Consider the following 12,721-nt stretch of genomic DNA (forward strand, 5'->3'; position numbering starts at 1 on the left):
TCAGCATACCAAGATATTTTGGACAGTTGCACAAAGCAAGGTCCATAAAGACATAGATGAGCGAGTTTGGTATGGAGGAACTTGACTGGCCTGCAACAGAGTTCTGAGTTCAACCTTGTTTAAAGCCTTCCCAAAAGAATTAAAGCTGTTATAGCTGCAAAGGGTGGGCCAACTTCATATTAAACCCTACAGATTAAGAATATATATATTATATACTTTATATATAGTGAGGGAAAAAAATATTTGATCCCCTGCTGATTCTGTACGTTTGCCCACTGACAAAGAAATGATCAGTCTGTAATTTTAATGGTAGGTGTATTTGAACAGTGAGAGGCAGAATAACAACAACAAAATCCAGAAAAATGCATTTCAGAAAAGTTATACATTGATTTGCATTTTAATGAGTGAAATAAGTATTTATCAATCAGAAAGATTTCTGGCTCCCAGGTGTCTTTTATACAGGTAACAAGCCGAGATTACAGTAACTGTATGAAAGACACCTGTCCACAGAAGGAAGCAATCAATCAGATTCCAAACTCTCCATCATGGCCAAGACCAAAGAGCTGTCCATGGATGTCAGGGACAAGATTGTAGACCTACAAAAGGCTGGAATGAGCTACAAGACCATCGCCAATCAGCTTGGTGAGAAGGTGACAACAGATGGTGCGATTATTCCCAAATGGAAGAAACACAAAAGGACTGGCAATCTTTCTCGGTCTGGGGCTCCATGCAAGATCTCACCTCATGCAGTTTCAATGATCATGAGAACGGCGAGGAATCAGCCCAGAATTACACTGGAGGATTTTGTCAATGATCTGAAGGCAGCTGGGACCATAATCACCAAGAAAACAATTGGTAACACACTATGCCGTGAAAGACTGAAATCCAGTAGCACCCTCAAGGTCCCCCTGCTAAAGAAAGCACATGTACAGGCTCATCTGAAGTTTGCCAGTGAACATCTGAATGATTCAGAGGAGAACTGGGTGAAAGTGTTGTGGCCAAATGAGACCAAAACCAAGCTCTTTGGCATCAACTCAACTTGCCGTGTTTGGAGGAGGAGGAATGCTGCCTATGACCCCAAGTACACCATCCCCAGGTGACAGGACAATTGCACCGCATCAAAGGGACGATGGACGGGGCCATGTACCGTTAAATCTTGGATGAGAACCTCCTTCCCTCAGCCAGGGCATTGAAAATGGGTCGTGGATGGATATTCCAGCCTGACAATGACCCAAAAACACACGGCCAAGGCAACAAAGGAGTGGTTCAAAAAGAAGCACATTAAGGTCCTGTAGTGGCCTAGCCAGTCTCCAGACCTTAATCCCATAGAAAATCTGTGGAGGGAGCTGAAGAATCAGAATCAGAATCACTTTTATTGCCAAGTACTGTAGGATTTACATATACAAGGAATTTGTCTTAATGTGCTGGTGCATAGTAAATAAATAAGTAATAAGGAAGAAGAAACATAATTTTACACACAAACTAGAAGCTATAAGGCTATGTATAAATGTCGAGATATAGCAACAGTTTAGAAAACAAGAAAATTAAAATAAGAATAACAACACTAACAGTATATTAGTACAGGATGTGCAAAAAGACCAGTGCAAATGCTTCATACCGTGAAATTGGAACAATAACTGTACAATAGTGTAGGATATACAGAGTGAACCAGTGAAAATGTTCACAGTATGAGGTAGTAATGTGTAGTATATCAGTCCAAGTTGTGTGCGTTAACGTAACAACAGAAAAGTGAAGTTGTTTGTTATTGTTCAGGAGGAGGTGAGTGTAGACTCAATAATGCTGGTGTAGAACTGCACCATCATTGTCCTTGGAAGGTTAAACTTCTTTAACTGTCTCAGGAAGTACATATGCTGTTGAGATTTTTTAATCAGTGTGTTGATGCGTAACTCCCACTTGAGGTCCCGGGTGATGATGGTTCCCAGGAAGCGGAAGGAGTCAACAGTACTGACTGGTGAGTCACACAGGATGATAGGGGTGAGTGGGGCAGGGTTCTTCTTGAAGTCTACCACCATCTCTACTGTTTTCACAGCGTTGAGCTCCAGGTTGTTCTGGTTGCACCAGGACACCAGACGGTCAATCTCCCTCCTGTAGGCAGACTCATCCCCTTCAGAGATGAGTCCAATGAGGGTGGTGTCATCTGCAAACTTCAGTAATTTGACGGACTGGTGACTGGAGGTACAGTTGTTCGTATATAGAGAGAAGAGTAGAGGAGAAAGAACACAGCCTTGGGGGGAGCCAGTACTGATGATCCAAGATTCAGAGACATATTTTCCTAGTCTCACCTGCTGCCTCCTGTCATTCAGGAAGTCTGTGATCCATCTGCAGGTGGAGTCAGGAACACTAAGCTGGGAGAGTTTGTCCTGAAGCAGGGATGGAATGATCGTGTTAAATGCAGAGCTGAAATCCACACACAAGATCCTAGCATAGGTGCCTGGGAAATCCAGATGCTGAAGGATGAAGTGAAGGGCCATGTTAATTGCATCATCATCAGACCTGTTGGCTCTGTAGGCAAACTGCAGGGGGTCTAGTAGTGGGTCTGTGATGGCTTTGAGGTGGGTCAGCATGATGCGCTCGAAGGACTTCATGACCACAGATGTCAGGGCAACAGGTCTGTAGTCATTAAGTCCCATGATCCTGGGTTTTTTGGGGACTTAAAGCAGGCTGGCACATGGCATATCTCCAGTGAGGTGTTAAAGATGTCTGTGAATACTGGAGATAGCTGATCAGTGCAGTGCTTCAAGATAGATGGAGTGACTGAGTCTGGTCCCGCTGCTTTGCATGGGTTCTGTCTCTTAAAGACTTTGTTAACGTCACTCTCTAGGATGGAGAGACTTTGTTAACGTCACTCTCTAGGATGGAGAGAGTCGTTCTTGGGGTGGAGGAGGAGGAGGAGGGGGAGAAGGCTGTTGAGGTGTGTATTTGTGAGGTCCCTACTGTGGAGGGGGTGATCAGGCTGTGTTGGAGCTGATGGCTGTTGTCCTGGGGGTGGTGACACCAGGACTGTCCCATTGTCTTTCAAAGTGACAGTAGAACTCATTCAATCTGTTGGCAAGACACAGGTCATTAGCAGAGTGGGGGGCTTTGGTTTTACAGTTTGTGATCTGTCTGAGCCCTTTCCAGACAGAGACAGAGTCGTTAGCTGAGAACTGCTGTTGTAGTTTCTCAGAGTACAGTTGTTTAGCTTCTCTCACCACCTTGCTAAACTTGTACTTTGATTCTTTAAACCTGATTCTGTCCCCACTCTTGAATGCATCTTCCTTCTCCCACCTTAGCTGTCTGAGTCTAGCAGTAAACCAGGGTTTGTCGTTGTTGTAACTCACCCTGGTGCGCGATGGTACCCAGCTATCCTCACAGAAGCTTATGTATGCTGTCACAGCCTCAGTGTACTCATCCAGACTATTTGTAGTAGATTTGAATACATCCCAATCAGTACAGTCCATGCATGCATGAAGATCCTCCACAGCCTCCCTGGTCCACTGCTTAGATGTCCTCACAACAGGTTTAGAGAGTTTTAATTTCTGCCTGTATGCAGGAATTAAATGTACCATGACATGGTCAGAGAGTCCCAGAGCAGCTCGTGAGATGGCATGGTAGGCACTGTTTACTTTAGTGTAACAGTGATCCATAATGTTTTCCTCTCTGGTCGGGCATTTAATAGATTGTCTGTATTTTGGGAGTTCATGTGTGAGGTTACTTTTGTTAAAGTAGCCAAGAACAATAATAAATGAATCCGGGTATGTACGCTCTACACACAGTATCTGGTCAGCGAGCATACACTGTGCCTCCTGTATGTTGGCTTGCGGTGGAATGTAAACACCATCCAGTATGAATAAAGCGAACTCATGTGGGGAGTAGAAGGGCTTGCAATTGATAAAGAATGATTCCAGTTCAGGAGAACAGCGCTGCTGAATCACTGTCACATCATTGCACCAGCTGTAGTTAATGTAAAAACAAATTCCTCCACCCTTCGCCTTGCCTGAAAGTTCCGGATGACGATCCACTCTGAAAAGTTGGAATTCTGCCAGCTGCAGCGCAGAATTTGGTATCAGCCCACACAGCCACGTTTCCGTGAAGCACAAGACTGAAGAAGAAGAAAAGTCTTTGTTTTTCCCCACCAGTATCTGAAGTTCGTCCAACTTGTTGCACAGTGAACGCACATTAGAGAGAAATATTCCCGGCAGCAGTGTGCGATGTCCGCATCGGCAAAGGCACACAAGAGCGCCGGCGCATTTTCCCCTCCTCTGGCGTTTCACTGCATGTACGCAGGCGAGGGCATCTTTGACCAGAATGTCCAATAAATTCACGGATGTGTCGAAGAAAGTTGGAAATAAATCAGTAGGGACTGTAGACCTGATATTCATGAGCTCTTCTCTGGTGAATGAGCTCCCGGTATCAACACAAAAAACCTTAATGACTTGGAGAGGATCTGCAAAGAGGAGTGGGCCCAAATTCCTTGAGATATGAGATGTGTGCCAACCTGGTGGCCAATTACAAGAAATGTCTGACATCTGTGATTGCCAACAAGGGTTTGCCACCAAGTACTAAGTCATGTTTTGCAAAGGGGTCAAATACTTATTTCACTCAATAAAATGCAAATCAATGTATAACTTTTTTGAAATGTGTTTTTCTGGATTTTTTTTGTCTCTCACTGTTCAAATAAACCGACCATTAGAATTACAGACTGATCATTTCTTTGTCAGTGGGCAAACATACAAAATCAGCAGGGGAGCAAATAATTTTTTCCCTCACTGTATATAAAATAGAACATGGAGGATGGAAGGAATTAATTAATTCATGAATAAATAAATTGAAAGAATAAATAAGTATCTTGCATGTTTCTTTAAAGCAGACATGCAGAATTTTGCTGAAGTAAGTAGAACATATCTTGAGAAAATTAAATATTAAATGTAAAACACACACACTCTTTTCTTCTTCTTCTTCTTTCAGCTTTTTCCTTCAGGGGTCGCTACAGCGAATCATCTCTCTCCACCTATCCCTATATTCTGCATCCTCAACACTTACACCCACTAGCTTCATATCCTCATTTATTACATCCATATAACTCCTCTTTGGCCTTCTTCTTTTCCTCCTGCCTGGCAGCTCCATGTCCAACATTCTCCTACCAATATACTCACTCTCCCTCCTCTGGACATGTCCAAACCCTCTTAACCTGGCCTCTCTAACTTTGTCCCCCAAACGTCCAACATGAGTTGTCCCTCTGATGTACTCGTTCCTAATCCTGTCCAACCTTGTCACTCCCAAAGAGAACCTCAACATCTTCAGCTCTGCTACCTCTAGCTCTGACTCCTGTCTCTGTCTCAGTGACACTGTCTGTAAACCATACAGTATGGCGGGTCTCACCACTGTCATGTACACCTTCCCCTTGATTCTCGCTGAAATTTTTCTATCACACAGAACTCCTGACACCTTTATCCACCCATTCCAACCTGCCTGCACTCGCTTCTTTACCTCTTTCCCACACTCTCCATTACTCTGGTCTGTTGACCCCAAGTACCTAAACTCCTGTACCTTCTTCACCTCTTCACCCTGTAATCTTACAGTTCCACTTCCCTCCCTGTCATTCACACACATGTACTCAGTCTGACTATGACTGACTTTCATTCCTCTCCTATCCAGCGCAAACCTCCACCTCTCCAGGTTTTCCTCCACCTGCTCCCTGCTCTCACTACAGATCACAATGTCATCTGCAAATATTATTGTCCAAGGAAACTCCTGTCTGACCTCCTTTGACAACTGGTCCATCACCATAGCAAACAGGAAGGGGCTCAGAGCCAATCCCTGATGCAGTCCCACCTCCACTTTGAACTCCTCTGTCTGAACTACAGCACACCTCACCACTGTCCTGCTCCACTCATACATGTCCTGCACCACTTTGACATACTTCTCTGCTACTCCTGACTTCCTCATACAGTACCACAGCTCTTCTCTTGGCACCCTGTCATACACTTTCTCCAAGTCTACAAACACACAGTGCAACTCCCTCTGACCATCCCTGTACTTCTCCATCAACATTCTCAGAGCAAAAATTGCATCTGTTTTGCTCTTTCTGGGCATGAAGCCATACTGCTGCTCACAAATTTCCACTACCTTCCTTAAACTAGCTTCCACTACTCTTTCCCATAGCTTCATTGTATGGCTCATCAACTTTATCCTCCTATAGTTGCTGCAACTCTGCACATCACCCTTATTCTTAAAGATCAGCACTAATACACTTCTTCTCCATTCCTCAGGCATCTTCTCACTCTCTAAAACCCTGTTAAACAGACTAGTTAAAAATTCCACTGCCGCCTCTCCTAGACACTTCCAGACCTCCACCGGGATGTCGTCAGGACCAACTGCCTTTCCACTTTTCATCCTCTTCAAAGCCTTCCTGACTTCATCCTTTCTAATCTTATCTACTTTCTGTTCCACAGAGTTCACCCCTTCTACTCTTTTTTCCCTCTCATATTCCTCATTCATCAGCTCTTCAAAGTACTCCTTCCATCTCCTCCGTACACTCTCCTCACTTGTGAGCACCTTTCCATCTCTATCCTTAATAACTCTAACTTGCCGCACATCCTTCCCATCTTGATCTCTCTGCCTAGCTAACCTGTACATGTCCTTCTCTCCTTCTCTAGTGTCTAACCTAGTGTACAACTCATCATACGCCTTCTGCTTGGCCTTAGATACCTCCCTCTTCACTCTGTACTGTAACTCCTTGTATTCCTGTCTATTCTCTTCAGTCCTGTCCATGTCCCACTTCTTCTTGGCTAACCTCTTCCTTTGAATACTATCCTGAACTTCCTCATTCCACCACCAAGTCTCCTTATCTTCTTTTCTCCTTCCAGATGACACACCCAGCACCTTTCTTCCTGTCTCCCTGATCACTTCTGCTGTAGTTTCCCAGTCATCTGGCAGCACTACATGACCACCCAGAGCCTGCCTCAACTTCTGTCTAAATTCCTCACAACATTATGCTGTCTGGCTACACTCTCTCCCGCTACCACTTTACAGTCACTAATCTCTTTCAGATTGCCTCTTCTATATAGGATGTAGTCTACCTGTGTGCTCCTACCTCCACACTTGTAAGTCACTCTATGCTCCTCCCTGTTCTGAAAATAAGTGTTAACCACAGCCATGTCCATCCTCTTAGCAAAGTCCACTACCATCTGTCCTTCAAGGTTCCTTTCCTTAACTCCAAACTTGCCCATCACCTCCTCATCACCTGTGTTCCCCTCACCAATATGTCCATTAAAATCTGCTCCTATCACCACTCTCTCACCTGTTGGAATACTCTCTATCACCTCATCTAATTCACTCCAGAATCCCTCTTCCTCCTCTAACTCACAACCTACCAGTGGGGCATAACCACTAACAACATTCAACATCACCCCTTCAACCTCTAACTTCAGATTCATCACCCTGTCTGACACTCTCATCACCTCTAGAACATTCCTCACAAACTCCTCCTTCAGAACCACACCTACCCCATTTCTCTTACTATCCACACCGTAATAAAACAGCTTGAATCCTGCTCCTATACTACGAGCCTTGCTACCCTTCCATCTGGTCTCCTGTACACACAGTATATCCACCTTCCTTCTCTCCATCATATCAGCCAGCTCTCTACCTTTCCATGTCATAGTACCAACATTCAGAGTTCCTATTCTCAGTCCTACACTCTTACCTTTCTTCTTGTCTCTCTGTCTTCCCACTCTCCTTCCTCCTCTACTTCTTCGACCAACAATAGCCCAATTTCCACCAGCGCCCTGTAGGTCAACAGTGCTGATGGTGGTCGTGGTTAAGCCCGGGCCTTGACTGATCCAGTATGAAATTTAGAGTACTGACGATTCGCATGGTTAAATTTGGCAATGTTTTATGCCGGATGCCCTTCCTGACGCAACCCTCTCTATTTATCCAGGCTTGGGACCAGTCACTGGACTGTAACCCCAAGGCTAGATTACATAGACACACTTATATACACATATATTACCCAAATGGAGTCTAGCAAATGTATTTTTTTTTCATTTATTTAATTTTATTGAATAAATTTAGATTACTCAATTTAATCGTTATAATTTAATTAAAATATTTCACCAGAAAAGTGTATTTATATCAAGACAATCACTAGTAAAGAATTATTTCCTGCACGGTAGTGTCAACACATTATAACAATATTATTAGTAGTATTATAACAACAGCATTTGTAATAAATGCACCTTCTGCAGCATATCAGTTGAAGACATTGAACATTTATTTTTTTACTGCCCTTTTTCTATTTCATTTTGGGTTGACTTAAAAATAAACATAATTTTTTTCCAAAACTTTTTTCAGCTTTTCTTTCAAAAACCATATTTTTCCACTAAACAAAATTAAATAATTAATCTGTTTATAATGTAAAAAATAATTCAAAAGAAACCATCATATATCATCTTTTATAAAACTTTATTTAAAATATATTTTGAAACCCACAAAATCACAAAATAAGAAACACTAAAGCTTTTCAAATTTATGTAACTGGCCTTATATAGCTCTTTTTTGCCTTGGTATTTATTCATCTATTTATTTATTTTCATTTATTATTCGTTTTGTTTCATATTTATGTTTATGTTCATTTTATGCCTTGATGTCTTACCTTAAACTGTATGACATTCGTTTATAGCTGCCCTACACTTCTTGTTTCTATATATATATATATATATATATATATATATATATATATATATATATATATATATATATATATAACAACAGTATTAAAAATACCCGAAACTGCCGTAAATCGTTTCGTCATACTACAGACGGGAAGTAGACGCAAATTCCGCACATGCGCAGTACAAATCATGTTTCCGGTACGTATCGAGAAGTGACACAACCAATAAGCTGAAGCCAATGCGTGATGGAGCCGTTATGTAACCAATGACGTTTGGTTCCGTGTCATTCAGAGATCATGACAGTTTCTGCATTGATCCGGTTTAAATTAAGAACACGGACACGTGTGTTACGAACTGTTTGTTAGACACAGTCATTTTGCGAGAAAATGCCCTTAATTATAATGTGTGGCTTTCCTTGCAGCGGAAAAAGTCGCCGAGCTCGGGAATTACGAGATTACTTCAGCGAAAATACAGATAAGCAAGTTGACATAATTGGAGATGAAATGCATGGCATTGATAAGAACTCGGTGTATGCAGGTGAGTTGCAGTTAAACGCCTTCAGCTTAGCTAACTAGTTAGTTATATTAATTCGAATCATTATGGTTAGAAGATTTTTTTGTGTTATATACTGCCACAGCAGCAGCCATGAAAAAATGGAAATAGAATTAGAGGTACCGTATGATTGGTTGGCTATTTTAAAATTTTATTATCAACCAAATGTAGCGCGGTAAAGTTAGTTTTAGGTTCGATAGTCGCCGGACATTCGCTTTCGATTGCCACTGTTCTACAGAGTCGACAGTTTTACAAAGATACCTTTACCACGATGCAACAACTTTATATCGACATGAAAATAATTTTTCAAAACTGCCCAAGCGTATTCTAGCAGCTAATTTAAACCGGGGAAAGCTTTCACGCACTATTGCAGCGCTTGATGCTTAAGGGACCGTCTGAAAATTCCACCGACTGGGTTTAAAGCGACCAATGTATTTTAATTAAAGTGACTTTTATCATATAAAATAACACATTGTCAAACTGTAAAGCTTATATTACTCATAGTGATTTACTACAGGTGACATTTTTCCAATACTTTATTTCATATCTGTTCATAAATGTTGTAGTACATTCCTAGTGTCCAGACTGACTTACTACAGGTGAGAATTTGCCGATATCTCCCTTACTGTATGTACAATACAGAAATATTTTCATGAAAAATACTGTTCGCCAGAAGTGTTTTTATTAATGTTCCAAAGGTTGTAGTATGTTTATAGGGACAAAACTGATTTACTACAGGTAAAATCCTGCCAGTATCACCCTTACTGTACATACAGTACACAATTGTTCTTAGAAAAAAAAAAACACTGAAATTCACCAAAAGGGTGATTCTCACAAAATCTTGGTTTTAAAAATTTCTAACATGAAAATTTTAAAAATGCTTAAATTAACTTTTTTTTTTTTCAGACATTAGCAACAAAGTCTGGAGTATTTGTGAACGTTAATTTAAAAACTTTTACTTACCATTTAATACCTTTTTGAACATAATTTCCAAAATAAGTCCTAAAAAAATCTCATTACCGCAACAGTGGATTATTAATAGTCATGCACAGTTACTTGAAGTTTTGAAATAGTATTTATTTTTAATTTAACAGTTTTTTAAATTTTGACTGATTTCACACCATCCACAATTTACAACATTTTTTAAAAATTTTTTCGAAGAAACCTGACATTTTTTCAAAATGATGTGACAAACTTAAAAGAACATAATTTTAAGATTCTGCACATGCATTTAAAATCAAAGTACTATATTTTTATTAATTAAATTGACATCTAATAAACATCTGTTTTGGTAATGATATATAGGTTTTGGTAATGGGGTTAATTATTTCGGTAATGATAATAAGTATACTAGTCTGAGATTTATACTGAGACTTGTATACTAGTCTGAGATCATGCAGAAAGAAACAGATAATATTTGCACAATCATGCATTCAAGTTCAAAACAGTTTTATTGTGTAGTGCTTCAAAAATACAAAAGCCAAAAATAAAAAAAAGAAAAACATTAAAACAGGAATAAACAGGACAACATTTCAACGTGTACCTAAAAAACATAAACCATTTTGCCATGGCACTAAAAAATAACTGACCACTGTCTTTTTTTCCTGTTGCTTCTTAGTCAGCTCTTCAGTTTTCTTTATTTTACCAGTTTGTTTTCGTTTTTGATTCCTGGAAGCGGAAAGAAAGCATTACATTAAATTAGTCTCATAACATGGGGGAAAAAAATTTATGTATACATCATCACATTATATAGACTTGATGCTTACTCTGTGTGTGTGTGTGTGTGTGTGTGTGTGTGTGTTCTGTACTGGGCCTGAAGTTGTGGGGTGGGGTAGAGGTTAATTTTAGTCTTTGAAATGAATCGAAAAGTAAAGTAAACAAGAAAATAAGAAAAACAAACAAATTACAAACAGAAGAACAAATAACTGTTTATTTATTATGTAATTAAATTACTAAATTATAACAATTATTAACAATTTAAACTACTGAAGTTTGTTTTTAATTAAAATTAATGACAGAGTGCAGCAAATTTATTAGGCTGCTGTCACTTTAAGAATCACACAATCTACATGCCTTAGTGTGGCGGGAATTTCCCACAATATGAACAGTACACTCAACCCAGCACCAAAGTCCTGTTATAGTAGTGGCTAAAGGGGTGTGTGTGTGAGTGTACATGTATAATATGTACATTTTCTAACACTGTCGGGTGTTTTTTGCTAATTACACCTGCTGTAACATCTCCAAACCTAACCACTCTCTCTCCTTCCTTCTATACTCCTCCAGCAGTTCTGGGCTTAATGGTATAATTTTTCCCTGAACTTTGTCACCCTGGCCTTTGCTAAAGCTTTTTTTCTCACTTGCTAACTGTCTACAATGAAACAAATCATAAAGCAAAATATCAGCATTTAGGAAATTTGAAATTAATATTAAATTCGTAAGAGATATTTAAAAGTTATACACAATATGCTTAAATTCTCATTCCCGTTATATAAGTTCTCTTTACCACAACTGGCCTTAAATGGTTGCGGTATATGAGAATGGTGTTGCGGAGGATGAGGTGCCTCAGGATGTTTTGCTAACAATAGAGAAGCCATGATGGCTTTACAAATTTTTCTCAATGCATATAATTAGACCTTAATAAAGTACATTTTCATAAAAAAAAATTGTAACTAAAATTTTCGAAATGTAGAAAACTTCCTGTTTCGGTAATGATAATCAAAAAGTCGTGTTAACATTCTGACAATAGAATATTTAACATTTAACTGGAAAGATATAAAAAGATGAATGCACCTGGTCACCATCTTGAAGTAACTGTCCCATGTGCTCCATCACTCATAATCAAACTTTATTTGCATTCTGTATGTGTGTTTAAACAGTCCTTAAAAAATGTTGCGGAGGATGAGAACATCAGGCATGGACACATCATTTTCCTACTTTTTTTCATTATTATTATACATGAATATTCAGTAAATATTTTTTTCTGTCATCTAGAATAATCTAGTAGAACATTCATCTATTTTTTTTCTAAATTGTTTTATGTTCATTATGTTCAGCAGGGTTTCTCTGCTGGCCTAAACAGCAGTGACCTGAGTCACTGACTTGTATGTTAATATATTTAATATATTTTTCCATGAATGTGTATTAAATGATTCTCAATAGTCTATTCTCTACATTTCATAGCTTTTCTCTAGGTTGCGTTGCTTCCAGTAGTGTATATGTATGATAAGAGTATTTATCCAGTCGTATTTCAGCTAGTGGCTGACATAATGTGTTGCCCGGCCTTAAGGCATTCAGAATGAATAGTGCAGGCGCATGTAGCTTAAAATAAGTGGCAATGAAACTGTTCCATTAAACAATCAGATTTCGAGTTGGCATCACTGGGGCCATCTAGGAGGCATACGAGTACGTCAGCAATTTCAGGTCTTTTGATTGGATAATTGGAGTAGTCGGAGGCAGCGAACCACACAAACTAAATATACACTATATTGCCAAAA

The 12,721-nt window shown here is 39.7% G+C and overlaps 1 protein-coding gene across 6 annotated transcripts in view; it reads left to right on the forward strand.

The window, feature by feature from the left end:
- The first annotated feature begins 8,951 nt into the window (after positions 1-8,951).
- kti12 (KTI12 chromatin associated homolog) overlaps positions 8,952-12,721 on the forward strand; it is a 34,072-nt gene continuing 30,302 nt past the window's right edge. For 2 of the 6 annotated variants that reach the window (XM_058387089.1, XM_058387091.1), the window contains exon 1: positions 9,076-9,212. Coding sequence is in view for 2 of the 6 variants with exons in the window: in XM_058387086.1 (XP_058243069.1) it covers positions 9,062-9,212 (151 nt within the window). In the remaining 4 variants the exon portion in view is untranslated. Of the gene's footprint in view, positions 9,213-12,721 lie in introns of all 6 variants that reach the window. The other 4 variants (XM_058387086.1, XM_058387087.1, XM_058387090.1 and 1 more) reach the window with 4 other exon arrangements.

The sequence above is a fragment of the Hemibagrus wyckioides genome, linkage group LG04 (assembly GCF_019097595.1).
Source record: "Hemibagrus wyckioides isolate EC202008001 linkage group LG04, SWU_Hwy_1.0, whole genome shotgun sequence".
NCBI lineage: Eukaryota > Metazoa > Chordata > Actinopteri > Siluriformes > Bagridae > Hemibagrus > Hemibagrus wyckioides.